The sequence below is a fragment of the Callithrix jacchus genome, chromosome 11 (assembly GCF_049354715.1).
Source record: "Callithrix jacchus isolate 240 chromosome 11, calJac240_pri, whole genome shotgun sequence".
NCBI classification, from domain to species: Eukaryota; Metazoa; Chordata; class Mammalia; order Primates; family Cebidae; genus Callithrix; species Callithrix jacchus.
In genome coordinates this window covers 76,675,472-76,685,287 of record NC_133512.1, presented here as the reverse complement: position 1 = coordinate 76,685,287, position 9,816 = coordinate 76,675,472, and the positions used below count along the sequence as shown (strand labels likewise).

Genomic DNA, 9,816 nt, shown 5'->3' with positions numbered 1-9,816 from the left:
CGTCTCGGAGGAAAAGCGCGTGCCTCACGTCCTCCTCCCCGCCCCGCCCCCTGCGCACTGCGCACGCGCGGCCGCGTCCCGCCCCCTCTCGACCCGAGAGGGTGACGGGGTGAGGGCGGGGGAGCCGAGGTGGGGAGGCCGCCAGAGCTCCCAGACTGCTAGCACGCGAGCCGCCGTCACCCACGCCGCGTCACGGCTCCCGGACCCGCCCTCCTCTGACCCCTCCCCTCTCTCTGTTTCTCCCTCCTCTCCCCCTCCTCCTCCGACCGAGCGGTGGCTTAAGCAACGGAGCGCGGTGAAGCCCATTTTTCTCCTTCCTCGCAGCCGCGCCGGGGAGCTCGCGGCGCGCGGCCCCTGCCCTCCGGCCCGAGATGAATGCTGCGGCAGAAGCCGAGTTCAACATCCTCCTGGCCACCGACTCCTACAAGGTAACGCTCGGGGCGGGGGCAGGTGAAGAGCGGGGCGCGCTGGGCGAGAGCGCGGGGCTGGGGGGCGGGGGCGAGGGCGGCTGGGGCTGGAGTCGCGGCGTGGGGAGGCCCGGGCGGCGGCGGCGGCGGCGACTGGGGCAGGTGAGGCGGCACCGCAGTGAGCAGGAGGTGGCTGGAGAGGATGGAGGGCTGGGCGGCGGAGGCGGGGCCTGGGGGCGCGCGGCGGCGGGGGCGCGGCGGGGTTTGAGGCGGGCCCCTGCGGACTCCCGGGCTCCGGGGCTCGGGGGCTCGGGGGCTCAGGGCTCCCGGCTCCAGGCTTGGGCGTCTCCGCCGAGCGCACGCCCTCCCCTGAAGCGCGGCCTCTTGGCCTGGAGCTGGGACCGGTTAGGTAACGGCCCCAGGGGCCCGCGGTGGAGAGCGAGCGAGCGAGCGGGGCTTTCCCCGCCGAGCCAGCCCGGCGCGCTCGCCCCTCGCTGTGCAGGTAAGTATCTTCCAGGGGGCTTGGTGGGAGAAGTCCTGACGCGGGTGCCGCAGCAGCCGCGGTCCTCTGTCTGCGATCCCGCCGCGAAGAACATTCGCGTGGCCCCTGTATCCGTGCTGAATACCCCTTTCCACTCCACCGGGCTCGGTTTCAAACTCCTTTGCACCTAGTGGTTGCTTGTGCTTCTTACCCCTTGGTATAGAAGCCCATCTGCTCTTAGTGCCTTAGGGTAACTACAGGATTTCTGTGAAAAGGAAAGTGAAACACGAGGATTTAAAGGAACTGTATTTTAACCCTGGAGAACTGGTCTAGAGGGAAATAGCACAACGTTGCGTTCACATGCCCTTTGAACACTTGCATGGGTAGCTGCCACATTCTGTTGATATGAAGCACATAGTAGTAAAGGGAAGAGGTAAAGTAAATTTTACTTCTTGAGCAACATGGTGATTTGGAATACGGTGGTAAAACATAGTACTCTCATGTTTTTGTTTTGGTTCTTTTTTTCCTTTGTTTTTAGCCCTCCTCCGATATTCCAAAAAAGTGTTTTAGAGAATCCCATTTTACTTAAGTTTTATTTTGTCTGTTTCTTTCCACTCAGCTTAAGATGCTGTTTATGATATTTAGATAGGTTATTTAAATCGAGCCAAGATTTATCAGCATGTTATTTTTTAGACACACTTTTAAAGTATTGCAAAATCCGAACACTATCAAGTATGATTCTTGATAGTATTGTCAAGTAAACTTCATAATACCTTAAGTATGGTCCTTTACTTGGTTCTGAAACCACCTCTTGTGTTCTCTTGGTTCAATCATAGTGTTTTCAGAATTTTAAATAGATTTTAGAATAGTTTCATTGATAGTTTTGTAGAATTTTTTTCTTAATCTAAAATAATTTTCAGATTTTTTTCTTTTTACATGTTAGCCAAATGTAAAGGGAGGTTAATTAGTCTAAATTTGAAAAACAGAGGAGTGTAATTTCCTGTAGTTTGCATTTCCTCTAATCATTATACATAAGGAATGTACTTTTAACATCAGTTTTCTGGGGTGCTTTTAGTTAGAATAGTGAATTACCTTAAAGTTTTGTAATCTGGTGAGCCATACCTAATTGCACTATTAGAATTTGCACCTATTTAATAAAGTTTACTTCTGTTGATTTTCAAGTCAGGCTGGTGTGTTTTATCCCTTTTATAATAAGAAACTTCAGGAGATTTTCATCTTAGATTTTTCATTTTTTTTCCCCAAAAGTCACCTCTAGAGGATTCAATCAAGTTGATATGTTTTATACCAGTGGCTTACTACAGTATGCTACAGTAGATTGTATATTCCACGTCACATTTAAGTCTTTTTTTTTTTTTTTTGAGACGAAATTTCGCTGTTGTTACCCAGACTGGAGTGCAATGGCATGATCTCGGCTCATCTCAATCTCCACCTTCTGGGTTCAAGCAATTCTCCTGCCTCAGCCTCCCGAGTAGCTGGGACTACAGGCGCCCACCACCGTGCCCAGCTAACTTTTCTATTTTTAATAGAGACGGGGTTTCACCTTGTTGACCAGGATGGTCTCAATCTCTTGACCTCGGTATCCACCCGCCTCGGCCTCCCAAAGTGCTGGGATTATAGGCGTGAGCCACCGCGCCCGGCCCACATTTAAGTCTTTTAAGTTTCATTTCCCTTACGTTTTTAGGGGTCCTTATAACCTATTTTACATTTTTGTCTTTTTATCTTAGGAAAAAGGACAAAAATCATAATCTTTAGGTTAAAGTAATGAAACTTTTACTTAAAAATTATGTGAGAATGTTACATATCCTCATTAGTGCTTACAAACTATTGGTCAAAGGAGGGGTAGTTTTAGATGTGTTGATGAAGAGAGCAAAGTATTTTTGATTTTTCTAAAACTGAAGAAAGAATACTTGATTTCCTAAGCACTGCAAAAGTTATTTTGCAAGTAGATGGTATGGTAGCTAAGCACATGACAATGGGAATTTTGTTTTGTCTTGTATCCTGTGAAGAGAGTCCAGGTCATTTTGGACCAAAGGAGCATTTGAACTGTATACATCTACTTCTGTAACCTCATACTTTATTGTATATAATAAGGAATTAAGGACACAGTTTAAACCACATTACACATTAGTTATGAAATGTGCTGTCCAGTGTAGGTTGCTTCTCCAAAGGTCATCTATAAGCTGGTTATCTAAATTTCAGCATAGTTTTAGCCATTCATTTAATAAATATTGGTATTGGGTATTATAAAAGAAGACAAAGATACGTACTATTTTGAAATCCACGATGGAGGAAAGTTGATTTTTAGAGGTTTCAAAGAGCTGTGCAATTTATATATGGTGATTAGGAATTGAAGGTAGCTTTTTTCAAAAAAAGAGAATTTTGCTTCCTCTAATGGCAGGATAACAAATCTTTGTTGCTTGTCCTTCAGTGCTTCCGAGCAGATGCTTCAATATTGTCACTGTGGCTCCTGAGGCAACCTGAGCCTCATGGGGAGTAGGGTACTGTTGCAGTTTGTACCCCAGAGACTACCTATGCATTTTTAAGGTACATGAAGGTATATGGGACATTGTCCATATATTTCAATTTTTCCATTATGTTTTATGTTATAAATTTCAGGAAAAACTTGAGCAACATAAATAAAATATATATAATTCATGAATATAATTTCATAGAGAGATTAATTTAAGTCATTAATATTTAAGCTGGTGTTTTCGTTGTGAGTTAATGAAATCTGGTTTAAAGGTGTGACAAAAGAGATAAAAGTCATTAGAAATTCCATGCAGGAAGTTTAAGGGAAAGAGGCAATATGATTATTGGTGGTTTTATAATTTGTCTCTGTCCCAAAAAATATATAATCCAAAATCCTTAAGTCATATTTATGTGCGAGCATTGCTTCAAAGCCAAATAGCAGTGGATTATTTTCGAGGACAACAGACAGGTTTGCAGGGCTTCAGAAATCTTGAATAATACTAAAAAGAAGAATCAGTTATGGTTTTTGCTGTTTCTAGCACGTTAGCTTTGAAGCAGTAGCAGGTTTTAGCCAGTGTTGGGCAGAGTGTATTCCCCTTAGATATTGTATAGCTAAGATAACTTGCTCTGTAACCATAGCTATGTTATCCCATGTGATCTTACATACATACACAGCTTATTTTTTTTAAATGTTGGCTTGTGATTATTAGCAATTTAAAAGTATAACTGAAAAAGTAAGTTAGTAGTACTTGCAGTTGGTCTTGTGATTCCATTGCGGGAGGAAAGATCTTCAAATCAACCCAAAGACATCAAATCAGCCCTATAGGACATGTACAGAAGCATCTAGAGAAAACTAGGCTTTCTTCTTCCAGAAGGATTTTCAACTGAAATATGTGTCTTGTATCTCATACTTTTTTTTTGGAGACAGAGTCCAGCTCTGTCGCCAGGTGTCAGGCTGGAGTGCAGTGGCATGATCTCGGCTCACTGCAACCTCCACCTCCTGGGTTCAAGCATCTCATACTTATTTTTTTAAAACTGTCATACTTGGAACAAGGATATTTAGTGTTGCAATATAGTTTTTTGATAGAGTTCATTGTCTAGCACTCCATAATGAAAAAAGCGTCCATTATTTCAGACTTAGGGCTAGACCCTTTTTGTTCTAGGCACTAAAATAATACCATTTATTATCTAGCATGTAATAATTTTTAGAAGTTTATCTTTCCATGAAGTAAATTAATCACACAACTGAAGGGTTCTGTTCAAAGAACTACATTTTTCTATATGTGTCTATGTTCTTTACCACACATATATTGATGTTCAGGTGGTGTTCTTTCAGCGGCAGGAGTTTAGGAAGCAAGTTTAAGAAGCATTTTCACGGGTAAGATTTGCTGGGATCTTACTAGGTATTTTGTTTTGTCTACATCTACTGAATAATTTCGTATTTATTATAGAACCATTTTTTTTAGTAACAAATCAAGTCGGTGCTAAAAAGTTAACATGATTTAAGAACTTCCTTTTTGTGTTCACTTTAATTTAGAATACTATGAAACTATTTGTTAGCATGATTTAACATTTAAAATTGAGCACTTCGTTTCCCTACCATTTGATAGCCTTCCCCGTTTTTATAAATGGCACTGTTATTAACTCAGTTGCTCAAGCCAAAAATGTAGGAGATATTCTTTTTTTTTTTTTTTTTTGAGACGGAGTTTCGCTCTTGTTACCCAGGCTGGAGTGCAATGGCGCGATCTCAGCTCACCGCAGTCTCCGCCTCCTACGTTCAGGCAATTCTGCCTCAGCCTCCTGAGCAGCTGGGATTACAGGCATGAGCCACCGTGCCCAGCTAATTTTTTGTAATTTTAGTAGAGACGGGGTTTCACCACGTTGACCAAGATGGTCTCGATCTGTTGACCTCGTGATCCACCCGCCTCGGCCTCCCAAAGTGCTGGGATTACAGGAGATATTCTTAATTCTTCCCCTTTATTGTGTTCTACATCCAGTTTATCAGCCTAGTTCCCCTTTACCTCCAAAAACACTAGGCAAATTCTCCCGTCTAACCTAGGAGCCCCTAACTCCTCCTTCCACTTTGGTCACCCTGTAATCCATTCTTATCCACCACCAGGCTGATCCTTTTAAAAGGTGAATTATGTCATATTCACCCCAGCTTAAAGCATAATGGCTTCCCATAGCTCTTGGTATAAAATGCAAGCTCCTTGGGGTAGCCTGTAAGCCTTATATGATCTTATTTTTGCCTCCCTCTGACCTTCTCATGGACTTACTCCTCCCGCCCTGCCCTCATACTTTTAAGTACCAACCACACTGGCCTGTCTTCTGTTCTGTCACTTATGCCAAAGCATTTCCTGTCCTATTGTCATTTAGGTCTGGATCACATCACCTTCTCAAAGAAGTCTTCTGGCCCCCTCTAACCCATCATTCTCTTACATTTTCATAGCATCCATCTTGATCTAAAATCATTTGGTTTATTTATTTTTTTCTTCCTTCTTCAGCCCTTATTAGTTCAATAAAAATAGAGACCGTGTCAGTCGGTTTACTTTCTCATCCTCAGTGTCTGAAGTAGGTACAGAGTATATATTTGTGAATGGATGAAGTATTTATAAAATAACAGTTGATTTGAATATAGGCTATGTTTTCCCATTTTTCTGGTGAAGGTTCAGAATGGCCCATTTAGTAGAAAGTAAAATGAAGAGGACAGTAAACTAGCAAAACTAGAATCATCTTAATCCTTTTGACTATATTGTTAGAAATAATTACTAAAGAAGCTCTGCTTTAAAAACATATTCCCATTAAGCAGCATGTACATACGCCCTATAAGTAGATCTAAACATGCTCTGTATACTTCTGTAAATTTGTTGGGTGTTGGTAGATGGTTAATAAATTGTGTTTCTTGGCTGAATACCTGAAAGTTTGCCTAGATAACTTAGATTCATTAGCTATATTCTAAAACATTTCTCTTAAGGTTCTCCAAAGATTTTTAGAGTTCATACTTTGTTTCTAATTAAGCAGTTTAGACAGTTTTGTATTTTAAATATTTGTTTTCAGAGAAGGCATTCTGAGTAAAGGTAGGTTTTAAAGTACTATAAATAAAGAACATAGCTACAGTATGCTTTTAAATTATAAACATTTAATTGTCTAGAACTGGAGCTGTATTTGTACAATGGAAAATTTTCAGTATACTTGTAGACCAAGATATGGAAATAGCTTAGAGATATTTCCGTTTAACTTTTGACTCTTTGTCTTCTCAGAAAAAGAAAATAATTAATTTGCCTTCTAGTAATTTTAAATCTGATATAGAATGCACCATTAAGTGCCTGAAAAGTAAGAGTCAAACTAACTGTGGAGAAATATAACTGTGAATCAGACTTATAAACTTGTGCTGTAAGATCAGACCTTTTTTTCAAGTTTGACTTCATCCTGTGTGCTTCTTTTCTTCTACCTCACTGCTTAGTCCCACTAAAGAAGTTGGAGTTATTTACATTGTAAACTGGACATTTTCATTTTTACATATATCTTGGGTCTGTTTTTAGGTAGAGGTGCCTTTTTCTAATCAGTTTCATAAGTAGTTGAAGTAGTGGTCATATATTTATTACTAGAGACTCATTCATAAATACATTTGAATTTTGCATTTTGGTGAACTGACATAGATTTCATTGCTATGGATTTTGTAATAGCTATCTTGGTTAGTTACTTCTTATGGTGGGATCAGTCCCTGGATTCTAACCCTGATATATACTTTTGATGAGACTTCCCTGTACCTTTTAGTATATAGCTATCTGTTGTACCTAAAGAAAACAAAGCTCCAAGTATCCTGCCTGACTTAAACTCTCAGATCACCTGTTACTGTAAAGATTTACCTCCAACGTTGTCTGTGTGCAGCATTAGAGACTATTTTTATAGAGTTGCAAGTATGCTACCATTGGCAAGGAAACAGCATGTTCATTCAGAAACGTCAGTGGAAATATATTCATCTTAGGATTCTTGTGCTAAGCTATGAGGATTCTTTAGGATAGAGCCAAGTTTTACTGAAATTGAGACTGGGCACCCAAAGACAATGTTGGCTTTCCTATAAACTTGAGATCAAAGCTAAACAGGAAAAATGGTTTATGTTCACAGTGATCACTCATGAAAAATAGTCTGCAAAGATTTATTCCACCATTACCATGATTCACCCTATGTCTAAAACATTAAGGCACTATTATTCTTTCAGTTGGACACATTATTCTTCCACTTTATTTTTTTGTTGGTAAAATGTTTTAATATGGTTGAAACATTGAAATAAAATTCAAGATAGAATAAACATTCACTTTTTACTTTTTTTTTTTCTTAAAAGCACATAAATTTTTTACATAGTGGCTCTTACCCAAGTTCATGGAAAAGCAATTTTTGCTAAAGACCTCTTCATATTTTTAAACCCCATGAGGATTTGATGCTTCATTGTATAAGAATTTATTTTCCAATTAGGTGGGTGATTTGAGAAAAAGAGAGATTACAAAACAGGAATTTTTGTTTCCTTTGCTGCCACTGCTGTTGCTGTCATCCAAATTTATACAGTGTCACTACCAAAGCTAAAAGCGATCATCCTCAGTACCTCATCATACAAGTAAAGTAGTCGTGTTAAGTCACTGACTATTGACTTAATGGAATATGCCACATTTAGATAGTAACTACCAAATTCTGCCATCTTTCAGTTCATTCTTTTCTGTCATGTGTGCCCCTTAGGCAGCTGCTTCTCTCTCGGCCTGGATGAAGGACTGTTCCCCAAAACCAAATGAAATACTTTTCCAACCTAGAGGCCTTGTAGTAGGTTTAGTGTGCTTGTATGTAAAATTTAATGCTCTCTTGTGGTTTTAAGATACTGAACTATGAAAATACTTATTTTTTATTTGATATAGCCAGGAAAAGAAATTGGTTAATAGCAAACAAGAAGTATCGTTTCTCTGCTTTTGAAATAACTTAAAGCCTGTTGTGATTTATAGTCTAGTCAGCTGATGTTTTCTAACAGAAGTATTTTTGTTTATATAGGTTACTCATTATAAACAATATCCACCCAACACAAGTAAAGTTTATTCCTACTTTGAATGCCGTGAAAAGAAGACAGAAAACTCCAAAGTAAGGAAGGTGAAATACGAGGAAACAGTATTTTATGGGTTGCAGTACATTCTTAATAAGTACTTAAAAGGTATTGCTTTTCCTAGTATATTTAAAAGACTACTTATTACTCTAGGAGTTCTCTTGGAATTTGTATCAAATCTGTTAATTTGAATGCATTAAATCTTATAATTTGGTATGTGTGTTTGCTGTTCTAAGTATAAGAAAAGTTTTCTGAAATAAAAGTTTTTGTTTTTGTTTTTGAGATGGAGTTGTGCTCTTATTGCCCAGGCTGGAGTGCAATGGCGTGATCTCAGCTCACCCTGACCTCTGCCTCCCAGGTTCAAGCAATTCAGCCTCCTGAGTAGCTGGGATTACAGGCATGTGTCGCCACACCCAGCTAACTTTGTATTTTTAGTAGAGATGGGGTTTCTCCATGTTGGTCAGGCTGGTCTCAAACTCCTGACCTCAGGTGATTTGCCCGCCTTGGCCTCCCAAAGTGCTGGGATTACAGACATGAACCACTGCGCCCAACTGAAAATAAAAGTTTTGAAATGAGCTTAGAAAAGCCAGTCATTTTTGGAGGCTAATCTGGTTTGTTATATATTAATCATTAATTCAAAGTAAAGAATTTGTTACTGAACTGGAAACTCCTTTTGAATTATGGTAGCAATCATAATTCGAATATTTTTATATTAGCCAGTTTTACCTTAAAGACTTATTTTTAAAAACTACCTGTGTCCCTGGACTTAGTTGCAAATGCATATTAAAACAAAAATCCCCCAAATTTCTGTGTTTTCTTATTAGAAAGGCCATTTCTAATCCATTTTTGTAATTGTATCTCTAGCGGAAAACAGTTCCCAAATACATACAACTTGGAAAATTTTATCGCTAACCCTTTGAAATAAACATAATCTCAGAATTGAATATAGATTAAGTTGAATTTTAGGCAAATAACTCTTTTCTATAATCTTGACTATTTTAAGATTAGGCAGTTCAGATAATCAGAAGTAATTATTAGTAGCAAGAATACCAAAGTTTTGTTTTGTTTTGTTTTGTTTTTTAAGACAGGGTCTCAGTCACCCAGGCTGGAGGGCAGTGTCGCAATATTGGCTCACTGCAACCTTTGCCTCCCAGGCTCAAATGATCCTCCCCACTCAGCCTCCCAAGTAGCTGGGACCACAGACTTATGCCTGGCTGCTTTTTGTATTTTTTGTAGAGACAGGGTTTCACCATATTGGCCGGGGTGGTCTCAAACTTTTGAGCTCTCAAGTGATCCCCCCTCCATGGCCTCCCAAAATGCTGGGATTACAGACATGAGGCACCATGCCTAGC

General features: G+C 40.0%; 1 protein-coding gene across 2 annotated transcripts in view; it reads left to right on the top strand.

Moving 5' to 3' along the window:
• Nucleotides 1–243: 243 nt before the first annotated feature.
• Nucleotides 244–9,816, top strand: part of NAMPT (nicotinamide phosphoribosyltransferase) — a 39,892-nt gene continuing 30,319 nt past the window's right edge. The window contains exons 1-2 of one of the 2 annotated variants that reach the window (XM_002751724.5): nucleotides 244–428; nucleotides 8,416–8,572. In XM_002751724.5, coding sequence (XP_002751770.1) covers nucleotides 372–428; nucleotides 8,416–8,572 — 214 coding nt within the window. In that variant the 5' untranslated portion in view covers nucleotides 244–371. Of the gene's footprint in view, nucleotides 570–8,415; nucleotides 8,573–9,816 lie in introns of both variants that reach the window. The other variant, XM_078343125.1, reaches the window with a different exon arrangement.